Source organism: Meriones unguiculatus, chromosome 15 (assembly GCF_030254825.1).
Source record: "Meriones unguiculatus strain TT.TT164.6M chromosome 15, Bangor_MerUng_6.1, whole genome shotgun sequence".
Classification (NCBI taxonomy): Eukaryota; Metazoa; Chordata; class Mammalia; order Rodentia; family Muridae; genus Meriones; species Meriones unguiculatus.
Genome location: NC_083362.1, coordinates 1,301,846 through 1,321,246, shown reverse-complemented (window position 1 = coordinate 1,321,246; position 19,401 = coordinate 1,301,846). Strand labels below are relative to the sequence as shown.

Sequence of the window (19,401 nt, the reverse complement as noted above, 5' to 3'; positions counted from 1 at the left end):
TGTGTTTCCTGACTGTCTCGCCTCGTCACTTACTGAATTACCAAGAACTGGGGCTGGAGGCTGTTCAGCCGCTCAAGACTGGGTATTGAAGGATTCTGTTCTGTTCAAAGCAGCTAGCAGACTGGCTCAGCAGCCTGGATCCTGGGCACAGGCCGCACACGCACACACGCAAGCGCTCTCTTCTGGCCACCACAGGCACTGCACCGGTGCCCGGGGCTCTACACAGACACACAGGCACACACCATTAAAAAGGAAGTCACCTGGGGCTGCGGAGAGAGATGGCGCGGAGGGTCAGCACTTGCTGCTCCTGAGGACCGCCAGGCTTGGTTCCCAGAACCCACAGGGCACCTTCCAACCATCCAAACTCCCAATTCCACGGCACCCAGGCATTCATATGATACACACGCGTGCAGGCAACACACACACAATTTTGTTTTACATCGTAAATCTTTGAAAAGTAGCTGGACAAAGCAATTCATGCCTTTAATCCCCGGCAGAGGCAGGTGGATCACTGAGAGTTTGGGGCCAGCCTGCTCTACATAGTGAGTTCCAGGACAGCCAGAGCTACATAGTGAGACTGTCTCAAAATTAAGTAATGAAACACTTAAAATTTGGACTGGCTGAATGGCTCAGTGGACAAGGGAATGTTCCATTCTCAGAACCCACAGGTTAGGAGGTGAGAAACCGGCCTCAAGCTGACTCTGCCAGTCTGCCGTAGCGCACACCATGAATATAATAATGATCTTTTAATCGTTAAAATTCCTTCTTAGCCTCCCAAAGTATCGTTCGCTAGTTACGGTAAGAAGGCGGGGCTTGGAATCCGAGGCCACCGTGTGCTAAGCAGATGCCCTGCAAATGAGCTGCATCTCCTCATTACCACAGATCCCGGGGTCAGAGTGGGTGCCGCGCAGCTGGCCAGGGCGGGCTGAGAATGGGCAGTTATGCTGGGCATTTATGGTTGTCCAGCGGGCTTGCGTCCCGAGCTCCTGGGAGAGCCGTACTCCCTGCCTGCCTCTCACCTGCTGCTCCTGTGTGGCGTCACTACAGAACACCCTGAGTGCCTCGGCTCTGGAAGCACCCTAAACTCCAGAGCAAAGCCACGCGTTCCACACCTCAACAGCTGGTCCTGCATGTGCAGAGGTGCCACTGTGGCCAGGAAAGCAGCATGTGACTCTGGACTTGTTTCAACGAGACTGTGAGGAGTTTGTGCTCATTGCTCACACTTGCATCTTGGCTTTGTGAGCAGGAGTTAGTGGGGTCCTCTTTTCTCCACTGTCATTGTTAAAGTTTTACTTAGTTACTTTGTGACACTGTCTCATACAATGCAGTAATGCAGGCTGGCCTCAAACAGTCTGTAGCCAACAAGGACCGTGAACATCTTTCCTCCTCCTCTGGTTTCTCCTTCCTAAGGGCTGGGATTGCCAGTCTGCAGCACATGTTGGGTTTCACCTGGTGCTGGGGCTCAGACCCAGGGTTCCGTGCGAGAGTGGCAAGCACGCCACGCACTGAGCTTAGGTCCATGCCTACAGTTTTTGGTTTGTGCTCTTGAGGTCCGAATCCCTGGAGGCCCGGACCTCCGCGGAGTCACCAGTTTTGTTCTGTTGTGGTTGTTTTCAGAGCCGAAATGAAAAGTGGGGAACTCTGCCACTACTCCCTAAAGGGGAAGGGCTTACCAGCAATCAGCAGCTCACTGTCTGGATCCCGAGAGGTCTCTGGCACCCATGTCTGAGCTAGAACCCAGAAGCCGGCTCTGGGGGTCAGGCTAAGGAGAATAGGTCACAGTTGCTGGACAGTGAGGTCACAAAAAGGTTTATGTGCCCCAGACTCCATGGGGGTGGGGCCTAGATGATACAAGGTCCCTAGGGGTCCCCCAAGCCCAGACTGGGGACATGGTGTGGGAAAGGCAGCGGGGACGGGGGCCTGGGGCCTGGGGAGCCAAGGGGCCTGGAGAGATGAGGGCAGGAGCAGGGAGGGGACAGGCAGGATGGTGAGGAGAAGCCGGAGACAGAAGCTGCAAAAATTGACCAGGCTGTGCAGACAGGAGGAGGGGCTCAGGGTGAGGGGGGTGGCAAGGCAAGGGAAGGGCAGGGAGCCAACTGGCAACAGAAAATCTGGGGACAGGTCAAGGAAGAAGGCAGGCAACGGAGGGTGATGGCCTGAGGTCCCGGAGGTAGATGGGAGGGCTGGGTTTGCTAGCATAGAGTTGGAGTCTGATGAGCCCCAAGGCAGGAGTTTAGGAGTTGGACAGCAGAGAAGAAAAGCCGGTGTGACCCCCACAGAAGCCCTGTTCCCCTTTCTCCTCTGGCAGGTGAAGCGCAGCTGCCCTTGCCTGGAGGCTGGGAGTGAACGGAAGGAAAGAGGGAACCCTATTTCTGTTCAGCTGTTCCCCCCAGAGCTGGTGAGTCTTGGGGGTCTGGAGAGGATGGTGACCACGAGGCTGAGAGTAACCTGTGGCTCCCCGCCCCTCCCCCCTCCGCAGGTGGAGCACATCGTGTCCTTCCTCCCAGTCAAAGACGTTGTGGCCCTGGGCCAGACTTGCCACTACTTCCACGAAGTGTGTGACGCCGAGGGCGTGTGGAGGCGCATCTGCCGGAGCCTCAGCCCACGCCTCCGCGACCAGGGCTCTGGTGCCCGGCCTTGGAAGAGAGCTGCCATCCTTAACTGTACACTTCCTCTCAGTAACTTCCTCCCCCGTCGGGGTCCTTCCTGCTAGGGTCACCCTTCCCTGTCACGCTGCCCTTTCCTCTGGAGGATGTCGCTAGTGTCAGACATACCCCGAGTTTGTCTGCACCCCTCCAGGGTCCTCTGACCACCCCTGACAGGGATCACACTCACAGCTCCGTCTCCATTCAGCCGCAGCACCCTGCATGTAGAGACAGTCCTACCTGTGCCCCGGCCGTGGCTCCCCCTTAAATCAGAGTTAACTCTGTCACCCTTCGTGCATATGGTGTGCATGTGTGTGTGTGTGTGTGTGTGTGTGTGCATGCGCGCACAGCAGCTAGTAGAGTCGTATATGGAGGCCAGAGGTTGACAGTGTATTTTTACACAGTTACTTTATTTTGGGCGTCTGTATGCTTTGCCTGCATGTATGTCTGCGCCACACGCACACAGTGCCCATGTGGGCCAGAGGAGGGCGTCTGGACCTGGAGTTACAGATGGTTCTGAACTGCCAAGTGGGAGCTGGGAAGCAGACTCAGGTCCCCGGAAGGAAGGGCAGCCAGGGCTCTTGACCCCTGTGCCATGCTTGCAGCCCCGCCTTAGGTTTTCACACACCCCAGAGCTTGCCGTGTTAGGGCCGGACCATGGCTAGCCGGCCCGGGAGCTGTGCGCTCCTGCCACCCCCTTCCTCCAGCCAGCGGGGTCTCACAGGCAGACGCCGAGCTCGTCTTGAGCTCGTCTTGCTAGCCAGCCCTCCCACTTCCAAGGCCAGAATTACCAACGGGCCAAGAAGCCCATCCAGCATTTACGCCTCAGCTGTGGCCTCATGCTGGTAGACCTAACTGCGCCATCTCCCGGGCCAGAGATGAGCTAATTCCCTGTCCTGTGGCTGTCCTCCCTGCTTCTGACCACCAGTGTCCCCGAGGGACAGCACCACCCCAGCTCAAAGACAATGGCCAAAGCACTCCACCTTCGGAAGGCCCTACCACATACTCGCACACACGTGGGGAATGCTGCTCAGAGAGCACGGCCACAGTCAGAGGAGCGGAGACGGCTGCCCTGGTTGGCCATCTTTCCCCTTTCTGCCCCCTTTCTGTTTCTTCTACTTCCTTGGTGCTGTGCTGTGAGGCTGGACTAACAGATGCTTGCTGAGGAGCGCACTGTGGCCCTGGGATGGCAGGACAGATGTGGGGAGTTCTCTGTCACCCCCGGAGGGGCCCGGTCCCTCAGTCCTGGGGGTGGAAGAAGACGGAATACCAGGGCGTCGGGAAACATCTAGCCTGCCCAAGCTCTGACTCTTAGCCCTTGTCGCCTCAGCCTCGAAAGCGTCTCCTCCTGTTCTTCAGATACAAAGGGCCTGTATTTCCAGGCCTTCGGAGGGCGCCGCAGATGTCTCAGCAAGAGCGTGGCCCCCATGCTAGCCCACGGCTACCGCCGCTTCTTACCCACGAAGGACCACGTGTTCATCCTCGACTACGTGGGGACTCTCTTCTTCCTCAAAAACGCGCTAGTGTCGTCCACCCTCGGCCAGATCCAGTGGAAGCGGGCCTGCCGCTATGTGGTGCTGTGTCGAGGCGCTAAGGACGTGAGTGGGGAACCCACCTTCCGAGGATCGCCTCAGTCCTGGGGGTCTCTCCCTTAAAGTAGGAGTGTCTGGGCATCCACCCTCTCCTCGGGAGCCTGACAGCCATCCATTGCTCTGGATTTGCTTACTTTGTTTATGGTTCTTGGTGCTGGGACTTGAACCCAGGACCTCACACATGCTAGGGCAGCGTTCTGCCACTGCGTTAGGTCGCCAATCCTGAGTAAGCTCTCATCTCTCAGCCTCGGACCCAAAGCACCTCATTCCCCAGCAAGTGGTCCGCCTGCTCTAGCCCCGCCCCATTCAGGGCCTTCGGTCCGGACAGCGAAGTCTTTGCTCCGCAGTTTGCCTCCGACCCGCGATGTGACACGGTGTACCGCAAATACCTCTACGTCCTGGCCACCCGGGAGCAGCCGGCGGTGGTGGGCGCCACTGGCAGCCGGGCCTGCGACTGTGTGGAGGTCTATCTGCAGTCCAGTGGGCAGCGGGTCTTCAAGATGACTTTCCACCACTCCATGAGCTTCAAGCAGATCGTGCTGGTCGGCCAGGAGACGCAGCGGGCCCTCCTGCTCCTCACAGGTGACCTGGGACGCGCCGCTTTGCAAACTCAGCCGACCTCAGGACCTGCGCGGCCTGTCAGAGGGTTCTGCCTGCTGCCTGCCCCAGCTCTCACCCCCAGAAGTTCTAGAATTCTGCATAGAATTTCAGATAAAGGTCTTTCTCGGGCCCGAGGCTGTCCTCCGACTTCCGCAGGCGCTGGGCCAGGTGGGCCCGCACTGTTACAACAGTCTTCTTAGGTAGTTGGGAAACCAATGCAGCGCATATCTGATTTCAGTCTCCTCCCAGCCTCCGCGGGAGGGTCTTCCCGCTACCTCCCAGCCCTCTCAGCGTCCTCCGTAGCCGACCGCACCCTCCTCAAGCTTGAGACCCTGTGGACTTTCGAATGCCAGGCGGGAACTAAATGCCCAGGCTCCATTCTTCCCGACACCCAAATTAAGAGTCTGCAGCATCTAATCACTGAGCTCTAGTTGCCGAAGCACCTCCCTGTTTCATTTTCAGGGTGAGGTCAGGGGGCTGGAAGCCATTCTCTCCTTTCTTTTTTTCTTTCTTATTTTTGTTATCGTTAAGACAGAATCTCACTATGTAGTTGAGTCTTGGCTAACTTAGAACTTACTATGTAGACCACACTGTCCTTGAACTGTAGAAGACCACGCTTTATGTCATGTCTGTCCCTGTGTGCGCATGCGTGCGTGCGTGCAGGCATGCACATGTCATAGGGCACACGTGGAGGTCAGAGGACAACTCTCAGGGTCATTTTCTCTTCCCACCGTGGGTCTCAGCAGTTGCGTGCAGGCTTGCACAACATGGGCTTTCACAGCATAACCACCTCGCTGGCCCTCCGCCCTTCCCTCGCAGCTCTATGCCAGGGCAAGCGTCCCGTGGGACGGCCATCTGGCCACTGCAGCACCCTTCCTCTGTGTAACCGTGTGCCCCCTCCCTGCCCCCAGAGGAAGGGAAGATCTACTCCCTGGTGGTGAACGAGACCCAGCTGGACCAGCCCCGCTCTTACACGGTGCAGCTGGCGCTCAGGAAGGTGTCCCGCTGCCTGCCGCACCTGCGTGTGGCCTGCATGGCCTCCAATCAGAGCAGCACCCTGTACATCACGGGTGAGAAGCGCGTCCGGGGTTGTGGGGGCGTGCTTGCTGCGCAGGGCTGAGGATGGGTTCGGGTCCCCAGAACCCACAGAGCTGGAACCGGCAGCGCGTGTCTGCGATCCCAAAGGCGGAGACAGTGGGAAGCCCTGTGAACGCGTGGGCAGCCAGGGTGGGCATGAGCGTGGGCATGGAGCGGCAAGAGGCCTACCTCAAAGGTGGCGGGCACAGACCAACACAGTGCTGCCCTCTGAGCCGACACAGAGGCTGTGGCACACACGTGCCCATACCTGTGTGCGCATGTCACACACACGGAAAAATTTTGAAAAAGAACTATATCCCTCTCTCCTCGGGCAGACTGGTCCACACACTGACATCCGTTAGGGCGTCCTGGTGACTGGCTCCAGGAGTCGGAGCCAACATGGTCACTGTGTGAGACTTCCCACAACCTTTCAGCTTCTGCCATCGCAGGTGGGGCCTTATCCCTAGGAAATGGGTGCCCAAGGCTGCCGAGCTGAGGGCTCCCGGCCCCCCAGACCAGGGGGGAGTGTATTTTGAGGTGCACACCCCAGGGGTGTATCGCGATCTCTTCGGGACCCTCCAAGCCTTCGACCCTCTGGACCATCAGATGCCGCTTGCTCTGTCCCTGCCCGCCAAGGTAGGGGGCTGCCTCGGGGGTGGCAGGGCAGCTCAGGCTGCCACAGAGCAGGGCTGGGCTCCAGGAGTTTGAAGAATAGGTGTGGGCGGGGCGGGGACCTGGGGAGGGAGGCGCAGTCTGGGGCTGAGTTTCCTGGGAGCGGAGTTGCTCACCTCTCGTGCTGTCTTCCCCTCCCTAGGTCCTATTCTGTGCTCTTGGCTACAATCATCTTGGCCTGGTGGATGAGTTTGGCCGGATCTTCATGCAGGGAAATAACAGATACGGGCAGCTGGGCACTGGAGACAAGATGGACCGAGGGGAGCCCACACAGGTGAGGTTGTGTCCCTGGCGCCTCTCACCCAGCCTCCCGGCCCTGCAGCTCGGATTTCTCCTCCCCTAGGCAGAGCCAAGCCCATCCTATGGCACCCCGGGGTGCTGCTGCAGGTCTTATGGGTGTGTGTGCTGCTGTGCAGGTGTTACGGGTGTGTGTGTGTGTGTGTGTGTGTGTGTGTGCGCGTGTGCATGTATGTGCGTGTGTGCTGCAGGTCTTCCCCGGGGCCTGCTCCATGCAGTGCACACTGTGTGCACAGAAGGGCTGGATGAAGGAGTGGGTGGGGGACTAGAGAAGCCGAGGGGCAGCCGGAGACCACAGCTCAGAAAAAGGGCGTGTCATGTGAGCACGGAGACCCAGTGCAGATCCCCAGGGCCCTTGTGAAAAGGCTGTCAGCACCTGAGGGGAGACAGAGTGGTCCCGGGGTCCCGGGGGGGGGGGGACTCACAGGCTGGCCAGCCAAGCCAGTCGGTGAGCTCGGTTCAGTGAGAGAGCCTGCCTCAAAAAAAAAAAAAAAAAAAAATCAACAAGGGGGAGGGCAAGTGAGGAAGAGTCTCAGCATTGACCTCTGGCCTCAATAGCACGTATGTAAGGTGAGGTAGCGGCAGCTCTGTGGGTGTGAGAGGGTTCAGGTGGGAATAGGAGGGGCAGTCCATGAGGACAGTGATGGAGCTGACGCGGAAGACAGTAAAAAGGCCGGCCAGCCTCATGGTTGACAGCGTCTCTCTGTGTAGCCTTTCCTGTCTTGGAACTTGCTCTGTAGACCAGGCTGGCCTCAAACTCAGAGATCTGCCTGCCTCTGCCTCCCAAGTGCTGGGATTAAAGGCCTGTGCTGCCATCATCCCACCTGTTGCCTGTAATCTTTGCAGTAGGCAGAGGGAAAGAAATTGGGAGTTGGTCATTTAGCTTCCTAGGAAGCTCAAGGCCAGCCTCTGGGGTTTAGGAAGCAGTCCACAAGAGAATGGTGAGCAGAGAGAGGAGGACAGGCTGGTAGGAGAAAGCAGAGGAGGTGCACTGGCAACCCCGGGCGACGAGGCCCGTCTCGGGGGTGCCAGCGCGCACAGACCCCTGTGGAAAGGAGGCGTCGCAGAGCAGCCGGCAGCCACCGCGGGTGACAGGCAGGCAGCTGCTGTAAGTGCACAGGAGGCCAAGAACACAAAGCCCACCAGGACGCCCGTGGAGGGGGAGCTTGAGACAGGCTCTGGCGGGTTTGTGGCAGCAAGAATAGAAGATCCGTAGCACCAGATACTTTAGGGGAAGCAAACAGATACACGGGAAAATGACTGGTTTAAAGGAGAAATAAAGCACATTTAGACCTTCTGCGATGAGAGCGAAACCCCGAACTGGGAATGTCTCATGGCGATCGGTTCCAGGCTGGAACAACAAAGAGTGAGACAGAGTGGCAGATGTAGGCGGCATCCGTCCTGTCACAGAGAAGAGAGGAGATGGCCGCCAGGGTTCCGTGGGTAGCTTACCTAGCAAGCATGGGACCCTAGAGCTTCACCAAAACCAGGCAGAGTGGTGCGTGCCTGTCATCGCAGCGTGTGGTGTGAGGCAGGAGGATCATAAGCCTCAGTGTCAGAGTGGATTCTAGGCCAGCCAGGCTACCTGTGGCCTGTCTCTCTGTTCTTTCTCTTCCATGAAGACACACCATGGCCAAGGCAACTCTTAGAAAAACAGAAAGCACTCAGTTGGGAGCTTGCTTAGTTTGGAAGGCTTGGTCCATGACCGTCAGGGCGGGAAGCAGACAGGCATGGCGCTGGAGCAGTAAGAGAGAGGGGAGCGGGGGAGGGAAGGAGAGCGTGTAGGCCTGGCGTGGACTTTTGAAACCACAAAGCCCGCCCCTAACAACACACTTCCTCCGAGGCCACACCTCCTCCAGCAAGGCCACACCCTTTAATCTCTAATCCTTCTCACCACGCCCTGGTGACTAAGCAGTCAAATCTATGAGCCTGTAGGGGCCGCTCTCACTGAAACCACCACAGGACCCCATCCCAGAACAATCTGAGCTGTGGTGTGGTTCATCCAGTAACCGCATCCAAGCCTGCTGATCTGAGTTCAGTCCCCGGGATCCGCATGTGATAAGCAGACGCGGTCCCTGACCTTCACTCGTGTGCTGTGGCACACACAAATGTAATATATGAAATATATCACATAGTAAAAACACGCACATCTATCCAGACCCGAAGGTAGGGGAAAGCTGTATTCAAGGCCAGCCTGCACTACACTGACTGGATATCAAGTCTCCATCACACATTAGTTGAGGACACAGGAAACTCGGTGGTGGGGGAGCGAGGGGGAGCCCTGTGGGATTATAGGCCCAGCGATGGGGAGGCAGGGAGACCCCTGCAGCTCACAGAGAAGCCAGGGGGACAGTGCCTCGGGACGGCAGCCAAGGCTGCCCTCTGGCCACTCCACAGGCGCGCCCAGCTGCGCAGTGCCGGCACCCACGGGTGAGCCCAACAAGTCAGCACTCAGTGGTGGGCTTTCCAGCTTGGTTTCTGAGACAGACTCTCACTGTGTAGCCTGTTTGGGCTGGAACTCGCTTTACTCCTCTGGCTGACTTTTAAATTACTTGCTGGTATTTTGTGATTGCAGAGTTATTTTTCTATGTGTGTGCGTACAAACGTGTGCAGGTTCCCAGGGAGGCCAGAAGAGGCCAGTAGGTCTCGTTCTTAAGGAAGTGTACATTTCCTGAGGAGCAAGAGACAAAGTTTTTACCAGGTGCCAGAACCCAAGTAGTCAGTCTTGGGGGCGGGGCTTTGTGGGTACAGGAAGGGACAGATAGCTGTCAGCCTGCAGAGCAACGCAGGCCTTCGGAGACAGGACTCTCTTTTCCAACTCCCAAGACTGCACTCTGCCCCAAGCCTTCCACAGCCCCCGTCCTCTAGTAGTAAAGCCTCTGGCTATGTTGTCTCTCTGTCCTCAGGTTCATTATTTGCAACGCCCCATTGCCCTGTGGTGTGGCCTCAACCATTCCTTGGTGCTGAGTCAGACCTCGGATTTCAGCAAGGAGCTGCTGGGGTGCGGCTGTGGGGCCGGAGGCCGCCTTCCTGGCTGGCCGAAGGGGAGTGCCTCCTTTGTCAAGCTGCAGATCAAGGTCAGAGCAGGGCCAGGCGAGCGGGCACCCGGGAGGGTGGAGCAATGGCCCAGGTGGCACACAGGAGTATCGTGAGGCCTGGCTTCTCGAAGAGAGTTTGTAAAAGTGTTTCTAAAAATGTGTGCCTGTGGAGGCAGAGGACTGATGGTCACTTCTCCCCTCCCTGAGCTGGCCACAGAGCTTGGCCACAAGCTGAACCATCTCAGTGGACCCCTCTTCCAGCAGAGTCTCACGGTGTAGCCCAGGCTGGTCCTAACCTGGATTCCCCTGGCTTTCCTGTGTCCCCCTGCCCGGCCTATAGCCAGGACCCCTGCAAGGGACCCTTAGCTCTGCTTTGCCTGGACCCTGCAATTCCCACACTGCTCTCTCCTTAGCTGACCCTGCAGGTGCTATTCAGGGTCACATGGTCCTGGGACGCAGCAAGCTGAAGCTCGCTTGCTGGTTCCGGGCCTGTCTGAGAGGGATCAGCACAGCAGCAGGCCTGGGGGCGTCGGGCAGGCCCGGCAGTGTCAGGCCTCGCTCACCCCCCCTCTCCCCTAAGGTCCCCCTGTGTGCCTGCTCCCTCTGCTCCACCAGAGAGTGTCTCTACATGCTGTCCAGCCACGACATCGAGCAGTGCCCGGCCTACCGAGACCTGCCGGCCAGCAGGGTCTCGGGAAGCCCGGAACCTAGCCAGGCGGCTGGAGCCCCCCAAGACCCAGGGGGGACAGCCCAGGCCTGTGAGGAGTACCTCAGCCAGATCCACAGCTGCCCTACGCTGCAGGACCGGATGGCAAAGATGAAGGAGATTGTGGGCTGGATGCCCTTGATGGCTGCCCAGAAGGATTTCTTCTGGGCAGCACTGGACATGCTGCAGAGGGCCGCGGGTGCGGGTGGTCCAGGCACCTCGGCCTCTGAGAGCTGACCCCTCCCCCTCGCCTCTACTCCTGAGGAGGTCGGGCCCTGGGCTAGGGCTGAGGAGAGCCGGAGTGACAAAGAACACTGTGTGTACGTGGGTGGGGGTGGGGTGGGAGGCACGGAGCAGTGCTGGACATGGCGAGGTAGCGTAGGGAACTCTATAATGTGCAGGGGCTGCCCAGGAGGGGCCCCCGACCCGACTATCATGGGCAGGAAATTTGATGGACAGTAGAATAAAAGGCTAAAGCAAGGCCTGTTTCGAAGCCCTGGGGCCTTATGGGGGACTAGGGGCAAGGAATGGAGGGGAGCCTGGCTGGTGAGGGAGGAAAGTCAAGTGCCACACCCCAGCTCACCTTCTGCTTCTCACTCCAGAAGCCTCACCTCCGCCTGTCTGCAGTGAGGTCGGGCCTGGTCTTGGGTGACAGCCTCACTGTGTGGTCTGGCCTGACCTCCTTAATCGCACTGACTCCATATCCAGAGAGCTAGGATTACAGTGTGCCGCCCCACTCCTGCACCAGACCAGGGGTCTAACCTCCATTGGGGGTACCTCGCCCCTAGCCCTCCGCCCTGTGAGGTCTGGCCCTGTTCTCTCCCTCCTGTCCCCCAAGCCCGGTCTCCTGCCCAAGGACAGGGCTACTCCAGGTCCCCATTAACTCTCCTCCTATACCTTACAATAGTTGGAAGAGAAATTGAGGGGTCAGAACGCCCCGTCCTTGGCCTGCTCTGGTCCATTGTTAAAGGGAAAGCCGTGATTATGTGCAGAAGATCCTGGGTGAGGCTTGCAGGCCTGTACTCCCAGCACTTGGGAAGCTGAGGCAGGAGGATGGAAAGCTCCGGCTAGCCAGGGCTTCCCAGCAAGACTTCCAGACGTGCTGATGGTGGACGGCCAAATGGCCCAAGGACAGCCCCCTGGATGCTGAGAATGACAGGTGAAGAGGTCCAGGCCTCCTGAGGGTCCACAGGAAAGACCCCGTTCTCAAGCCCAGGACAGTGGATTGTGATGACGTCACTCGTTGCTCCCAGGATTCTTTGGTCAATTGATGTGTGTCCACGACCTAGAGAGGCCCCTGTAGGGACTCAACACTGTCCCAGCTGTCTCCCTGTCCCGCCTCCCCTGCCGCCCGCCCAGTTGGCTGGTCCCCACGCCCACACACCCAGGGCTGCCTCATCTGGTACCGATTATCCTGCTGCTGCTGCTGCTGCTGCTGCTGCTGCTGCTTCCAGCACTCCCCCCTGCACGATGCTGCCTGCTGCCCTTGCCTCCCTTCTGGGGCCATTCCTTGTGGCCTGGGTGCTGCCTCCTGCCAGGGCCCAGACGCCCAACTACACCAGGTAGGTCCCACGCCTTTCAGACAGCTTCCAGAGGAGCTTCAGAACGTTTCTTTGCGGCTCCTGGCGGGGCTGTGCCTGGGTCTTGCTCCCTCTTCAGATTCCCACCTCCCCGCCTGCTGGGGGACACGCTGGCCGCAGCCGTCCACTGCTCCCCTTCCTCCACTCCTGCTCTTCTTCCTAAACCTCCCTCTGCACTTAGAGCCGGGCCCAGAAGGCCAAGACTTTGAACTTGTCTGTTAGCTGACATTCAGGAAATGAGGCTGGGGGAGGGGAGCAGGCAGAAAGAAGCTGGTCCTTAGCGGGGCGGCGCAGGGCAAAGGTGGGAGCCCTAACGGGCTGCCACTGTCGCTCCCCTCGGCTCTCTGGCCCCTCCCCCTCATGGCCTCGTGGCTTGTCACATCTGGAAGTAGTTAGGCGAGGCTCCTGTCCCCGGACTGCCAGGCAGGACAAGGAGGGGGGTTAGAGAAAAGCTAGGGGGACTGAGGAGGATTCCGGGAATTCCTGCTGGCTGGCGTGGGGGTGGGGCCTCTGGGGGATGGAAATGGCTTCCCATGGTCCTTGGACAGGCCCAGCAGGCCCGAGGCTCTTTTAGCCTGACACTGCCTCTGCCCTCCAGGCCTGTGTTCCTGTGTGGAGGTGACGTGACCGGGGAGTCGGGCTACGTAGGAAGTGAGGGTTTCCCTAACCTCTACCCCCCAAATAAGAAGTGCATCTGGACAATAACGGTAAGAAGGCCCTCTGCTTGCCACTGGGCTTCATCAGGCTCTCAAGCAACCCTGAAAGCTCAGAGATGTGCTCCCACCACCAGGGTCACCTCAGGGAAACCCTCACCTCCCCTTTGGTCACAAGGGGGCCAGGCCCCCCCAGTGACATGCTCTGATGAACCCGATCTCGTTCCCCTTAGTCTAACCCCACAGCTGGATACTGCCCCCTAGGGCTTGGGCAAGCTAGGCCAGAACTGCTCCACCGCTGAGCGCATCTAGGGACATCCAAGCCTTTCATTCATCCAGGGTGCGTGTGTGCATGTGTGTGTGTGCGTGTGCACACGCGTGCGTGCCCATGTGCTGAGGTCAGATTGGAGCACTGGGGTTCTAGAGTTGCGCCACTCTCCATCGTTTCCTTGAGACAGAGCCTGTCACTAAACGGAGAGCCAGTCGGAGGCCTGCAAGCCGGGTGACCCTCCTGTTTGCCCCGCCCCCCAGGGGTAGGGTTAGGCGTGTGTGGGGATTTTAAAGGCAGCCTTGTTGATGGTCTCTGGGGTTTGAGCTTGAACAAGTGCCCTGACCCACTGCCCATCTCCACAAAGCCCTGACGTGGTCTCTGTAAATTATGGGCATTTGTGATCCTCCTGCCTCAGTCTCCCAAACAGCTAGAAGGACAAGCAGGCACCACCAGCCCTGGTGCTGAGCCTTAAGTCTTCGTTTTTTTTTTTTTGGAGAAAGGGTCTTCCTGTGCAGCTCAGGCCGGCCTTGGGCTTCGAGGTGATTCTCATTCGGCCCCGTAAGTCCTGGTGCGAGCCACCAAGCCTGGTTTAGGCCTTAGGTGTTTCATGGAGATAATTGCTGAGAGCCCACCCCCGACACCCCTGCTCTTCCCGTCCGGAGGCCATAAACCAGGCGCAGAGCCTAGGCCTCTGCACTGCGCTGGCCAGAGGCCTTTCCAGTTGTGACTGTTTGTCTAGAAAGTGCTTGGGGAGGGTGCCCACTGTCAGGGCCTGATTTGTGCCCCTCCGGTCCGCCTGTCAGGTGCCTGAGGGCCAGACTGTGTCCCTGTCCTTCCGGGTCTTCGATATGGAACTCCACCCTTCCTGCCGCTACGATGCTCTGGAGGTCTTTGCTGGCTCCGGGACCTCAGGCCAGCGACTTGGCCGCTTCTGTGGCACCTTCAGGCCTGCACCTGTGGTCGCCCCCGGCAACCAGGTGACTTTGAGGATGACCACGGACGAGGGCACCGGGGGCCGCGGCTTCCTGCTCTGGTACAGCGGTCGGGCCACGTCAGGCGCTGGTGAGCACCCTGGCTGCTCTTTAAGCAACCCCGCCCCGCCCGGCTCGGTGCCCCCTGCCCTAACCTCGGCCCTCCCCAGAGCCCCCCCAAGAGTTAGGCCACGTTCTCCCTTTCTTCTCACTAACCGCCCCTTCAGTCCCTGCTCCCGGTCTTCTCTCCCCCTCCCGCCCCACCCGCCCCTCTTCCAGGGCCTCCCCCAGGTGCGAGGCGGAAATGGGTCATGGACCCGCGGGTGGAATGGGCGGCCTGGGGTTACTGGGACGGTGAGTAACTGCCCGCCCCCTCCGCAATCGGGCTCCGAGACGGAAGCTGGGGACCCAGCTCTGGGATCCCGATTGCGGTCCCATCCCCGCTCCCGGCAGCACAAGCCTCTGGAAACGTTTCAGGCGGAGACCTCACCGGAGGGCGGGCTCCCTCACGGCGAGAGCGCCCGAGCCTGCTCGCGGGGACCTTGTGCCTAGCCGGGACGGAGATGGGATCTCCTAGGGGAAGAGGCGGGTGTGGCGGGGCGAGGGGGGGCCAGGCGGGACCCACCGACGCTCCTCTCTGCTGGGTTCCCCAGCCCGCCTTCTCCGTCCTCCGCTAACCTGGTCCCGCGCTGCTCCCCTTCCTGCCCCGAGACCCAGACTTCCCCGCTGCCCGCCGGCTCCATCTGGAGCCCTCCTCCAGCTGACGCTCTCCACTGCCCCACCCGTCCCTCTCTTCCCTCCTCAGAGCACCAGTTTTGCGGGGGGCGGATGGAGAAGGCACAGGGAACCCTGACCACGCCCAACTGGCCTGAGTCGGATTACCCCCCGGGCATCAGCTGCTCCTGGCACATCATTGCGCCCTCAAACCAGGTACTGCCCAGCAGGCGCCCAGGCAGCCAAAGCACACAGCCAGTACTGCCTCAGAAGGTCTGTACTCTGAGCCCTAAGCTGGCTGGCGGGCCTTAGGAGAGGGAAGTGCAGGGCCCGTGCGTGGCGCCGCCGCGGTGGCGCTCTGTCCACTGCAGGAGCAAGATGGGCTTGACCGAGCCCACCAGGGCGCTGGATGAAACCGGTAGGGTGTGGTCACTGTGTGAGACCCTCAGGCTAGCAGCGGGCAAACATTAAGGGGAACGAGGGGCTCACAGTGGGCTGGGCTGGACGAGGTGCAGGGACAGTCCGGTGCGCCCTGGCCTGGCCTGCTAGCCGCTGCTCCGCCAGGTGGTCACGCTCACCTTCGGGAAGTTTGACGTGGAGCCGGACACGTACTGCCGCTACGACTCCGTCAGTGTGTTCAATGGGGCTGTGAGCGACGACGCCAAGAGGCTGGGGAGATTTTGCGGAGACAAGGCCCCCAGGTGAGGGCTGGGCGCCTGGGTGGCGGGAGTTGGGGCTAGCTTCTGCTGTGAGAAGAGCTGCCAAAGGCCTTACAGGATTTGGGGGAGCTCAGAACAAGGATAGGAGCTGGCAGAGTTCTACGATAGCCTTTGGAGTTTGATGTCGGTTGAAGCTTGGCTAGTGAGGGACAGAACAGGGGCTCAGTTTGCCGTGTCGCCTCAGCAAATGCTCCTCTGCCCACTGCAGCCCCATCATCTCCGAAGGGAATGAGCTCCTGGTCCAATTTGTATCGGATCTCAGTGTCACCGCAGACGGCTTCTCAGCCACCTACAGAACCCTGCCACGGGACGCCGTGGGGAAGGAGCCAGCCCCCAGCCCAGGGGAGGATGGCCAGGGGGCTCCTCACCCAAAAGTCAAAGCACCCACCAAACTGAAACCCCAACCTGCAGAGAAACCAGAGGCCTCTCCTGAGACCCAGGCAGCGCCAGAGGCCCCAGGTGAGTGCGATAAGCGAAGTACTGCAGAGATGGCTGCTCGTCTGGAGGACCTGGGTTCGGTTCCCGGCACCCACACGGCAGCTTAGAACCATCTGTGACTCCAGGCATACATGCAGGCAAAACACACATATGCACACAGGAAAAGGAAAAAAGTAGAAGGGGCATGTACCAAAGCAAGCACGAAGTTCTTCCTTGGCTCAGTATTCATCTACCCATCCATCCATCATCCATCACCCACCCATCCATCCATCCATCCATCACCCATCATCCACCCATCCACCCACCATCTATCACCCATCATCCATCACCCATCTTTCCATCCATCACCCACCCACCCATCCATCCATCCATCACCCATCAGCCACCCATCCACCCATCCATTCAATTCTTGCTGGTACCTGCCTCCTGTCAATGTCTGGAACTCATGCTGAGAAGCAATGCTGGGTGGAGCTCTGAGTCTCCATCCACAAGGCTGTTAAATTTCACATGTGAGTAGCTAGGGCATGGTTGGCCTAGAATCCCTCAGTGAGGGCTGGGGGCATACACTTGGAGGTAGAGCATTTCTAAGGTCCCCAGCAAGGGGCTGGTGTCTGTCCCAGAGTCCTCTAGTGAGACTGTGGGCTGTGGCTCGGCCGTGGAGCACCTGCCTAGGTGCAGCAGCCTCTGGCTCTGTTCCTAGCACTGTGACTAGAGGGGAGGCCGTGGTCCTGCCTGCCAGGCAGGCCAGAGCCCACAACAGCACTGTCTCCCCTAGACGGCCCCGGCATCACCTGCCCGAAGCAGTACAAGCGGTCGGGCACCCTGCAGAGCAACTTCTGTGCCAGCAGTCTGGGTAAGACTCGCCGTCCTGGCTTCCGACCCCCCCCCCCCGTGCCCTCAGCCACCCCAGCCACCCGATCCCTCATCCCCTGCCCCTCCTTCCACAGTGGTGACTGGAACCGTGAAAAGCATGGTCCGCGGCCCGGGGGAGGGCCTCACTGTCACCGTCACTCTCCTGGGTGTCTACAAATCCGGAGGCCTGGACCTGCCCTCTCCACCCAGTGATACCCCCCTGAAGCTCCATGTGCCCTGCAGGCAGATGCCCCCCATGAAGAAAGGTAAGGGCATGGGAAGTGGGGCTGGATATGGAGCACCCCGAAGACCTGAAGGTCTGACCAAGAAGATGCCTTCAACAAGGTCTTGATAACTTGAGCTCTCCACTCCACCCCCTCCCCTCTCCAGGAGCCAGTTACCTGCTGATGGGCCAGGTGGAAGGACACAGAGGCCCCACCCTTCCTCCAGAGAGCTTCGTGGTTCCCTACAGGCCCAACCAGGATCAGATCCTCAGCAACCTAAGCAAGAGGAAGTGTCCCTCCCAGCCCAGGCCAGCTGCCTGAGGCCAAGCCAGACCCAGCCTTGGGTGCCCTCACCCAAATAAATGTTTCTCAACTCAGGAAGGGATTGGACCTCTAGTTCTGTGTCTGTGGGGTTCATCCTGCATTTCAGAAGACAAGTGCTCTACCACTGAGCTACACCTTCAGCATTCAGAATACCCTGTAAGAACATGGAGCCAGGCACAGTGGCACACACCTGTAATCAGGTAGATCTTTGTGAGTTCGAGGGCAGCCTGGTCTACAGAGTGAGATCCAGGACAGCCAGGGCTACACAGAGAAACCCTGTCTCAAAAACCGAAAGAAAAAAAGAAAGAAAGAAGGCTCCTGGGTTTCATTCCGGCATCCACACGGTGGTTCACAACATTCTGAGATGAGTTACAGCAGATGCAGTGCTCTCTTCACAGCGGTATGCAAGTGGCCGCAGGTTTACATGCAGGCAAACCCTCTCACACACACATAAGTTTAAAAATCTCATAAATCTCATCCCCCCCTAGAAGTTGAGTGTGTGCTGCCTATAACTACAGCACTCGGAAGGTGGAGGCAAGATCAGCAGTTCAAGGGGCTGCGGAGTAGCGGAGGCCAAACCTGAGCTGTGGAAGACTGAGTCTCATGCTTTAAGAAGTACAAGAATGTAAGTTAGATATTGCTCAAAATATGGAGAACGGGGCCACAGACATGGCCTGCTGCCAACTCAGATCTTCAGGGCTCACACAGGGAAAGGAGAGACCCCATTTCTGCAAGCTGGAGAGGTGGCTCAGCGGTTAGAGCACTGGCTGTTCTTCCAGAGGACCCAGGTTCAGTTCCCAGCAACCACATGGCAGCTCACAACTGTCTGTAACTCTAGTTCCTGGGGATCTGACACCCTCAGACATAGGTGCAGGCGAAACACCAATGCACAGAAAATTAAATTATTAATGAGTGAAATTTTTAAAATTCTGAGGCTGGTTCTCTAGATGCAATCCAGTTTCACTGCGGGCTTTGCTCTCCCACCCGGCAGCCTCCCTCCTTGCTCCTCACCTATCTCTGCTGCCCCAGTGTTCCCCGTTCATTCCTTTCTGTGATTATTGTTTTAAACAGTGTCTCACTATCTTGCCTAGCATGGCCTTCAGCTTCCTGTGTAGCCCAGGCTGGCCTTGAACTTGCAATCCTTTGTTCGAGGAGAACTGGGCTGGCGGGTGAGCGCCAGGCCAACACTGCTCTGTGTACACCTCTGTCTTCTGTGCACATGTGTACACACACGTGCTTTTACAGGCAGCCCTGGGTGTTAGTCTCAGAGTCAACATCCACCTCTTGTCTCCTTCAGTATTGTCATTTTTAAGGGGGAGGGGGGCTGGAGGGGTGGCCCAGAGGTGAGAGCACCCGGGTTCCACCCAGTGGCCACGTGGCAGCTCACAACTGTCTGTAACTCCAGTCCAGGGAATCCGATGGTTGTTCTGGCCTCTGAGGGCACCTGGCCAACACTTAGTGCACAGACATACATGACATACATGCAGGCAAAATACCAGACACATAAAATAAGAATAAACATTTTTAAAAAATGGTGTGTGTGAGTGTGTGTGTGCGCCCACCTGTGCCTGCGTGCGTGCCTGGCCCAGAGAGGGTGCTGATCCCTGGAGCTGGAGTCACAGGGGGTTGTGAGTGGCCTAGCATAGATGCTAGGAACGGAATCTGGGTCCACCAGAGGAACAACCAGCACTCAGCGTCTGAACCCTCCGTCCAGCTCCGCCCCACCCTCCCACCACTGTTGTGAAATAGCTGGCCACTGGGCTTCCAGAGTTCCTCCGTGGGACCATGAGCTCCACGCCGTTGCTTAAGGATCAGAACACGGGTCCTGGGTTTGCAAACCATCCCCACTCCTGGGCTAGTTCTGCTTGAGGATTTTGCTGTTCCCTCCATCGGGAATTCTTTCCCACAGATACATTTTGGATTCCTTCCTAAGTCTAATCAGATCTCTGCTCCAAGCTCATAGGTTCATTCCTTTGCCCTTGCCAAATGGCAGGTCGTGTTTTAAGTACAGAAAATACAACAGAAAAC

General features: G+C 58.5%; 2 protein-coding genes across 2 annotated transcripts; both read left to right on the top strand.

Annotated features, from left to right (window-relative positions):
- Nucleotides 1-1,889: 1,889 nt before the first annotated feature.
- Nucleotides 1,890-11,846, top strand: Fbxo24 (F-box protein 24). The gene is given in 11 exon segments (XM_021650684.2): nt 1,890-1,928; nt 1,931-2,056; nt 2,309-2,398; nt 2,480-2,663; nt 4,005-4,243; nt 4,585-4,819; nt 5,749-5,907; nt 6,429-6,550; nt 6,729-6,860; nt 9,790-9,960; nt 10,502-11,846. Coding segments are annotated over 11 exon segments (1,860 nt in total). The 3' UTR covers nt 10,865-11,846.
- A 210-nt stretch (nt 11,847-12,056) lies between these two features.
- Nucleotides 12,057-17,430, top strand: Pcolce (procollagen C-endopeptidase enhancer). Its single transcript, XM_021650662.2, has 9 exons — nt 12,057-12,189; nt 12,806-12,914; nt 13,935-14,193; nt 14,908-15,032; nt 15,381-15,517; nt 15,744-15,994; nt 16,749-16,826; nt 16,921-17,091; nt 17,216-17,430. Exons 1-9 carry the CDS (start codon nt 12,098-12,100, stop codon nt 17,368-17,370), a joined length of 1,377 nt encoding a protein of 458 aa, XP_021506337.1. The 5' UTR covers nt 12,057-12,097; the 3' UTR covers nt 17,371-17,430.
- The last annotated feature ends 1,971 nt before the right edge of the window (nt 17,431-19,401 follow it).

What these genes read in the sequence shown, in the direction of transcription:
- Pcolce (XM_021650662.2), top strand. Translation starts at nt 12,098, where the DNA reads ATGCTGCCTGCTGCCCTTGCCTCCCTTCTGGGGCCATTCCTTGTGGCC. An exon ending in GGCAGCGCCAGAGGCCCCAG is followed by an intron (nt 15,995 to 16,748) that starts GTGAGTGCGATA and finishes TGTCTCCCCTAG; the next exon opens with ACGGCCCCGGCATCACCTGC. An exon ending in GATGCCCCCCATGAAGAAAG is followed by an intron (nt 17,092 to 17,215) that starts GTAAGGGCATGG and finishes TCCCCTCTCCAG; the next exon opens with GAGCCAGTTACCTGCTGATG.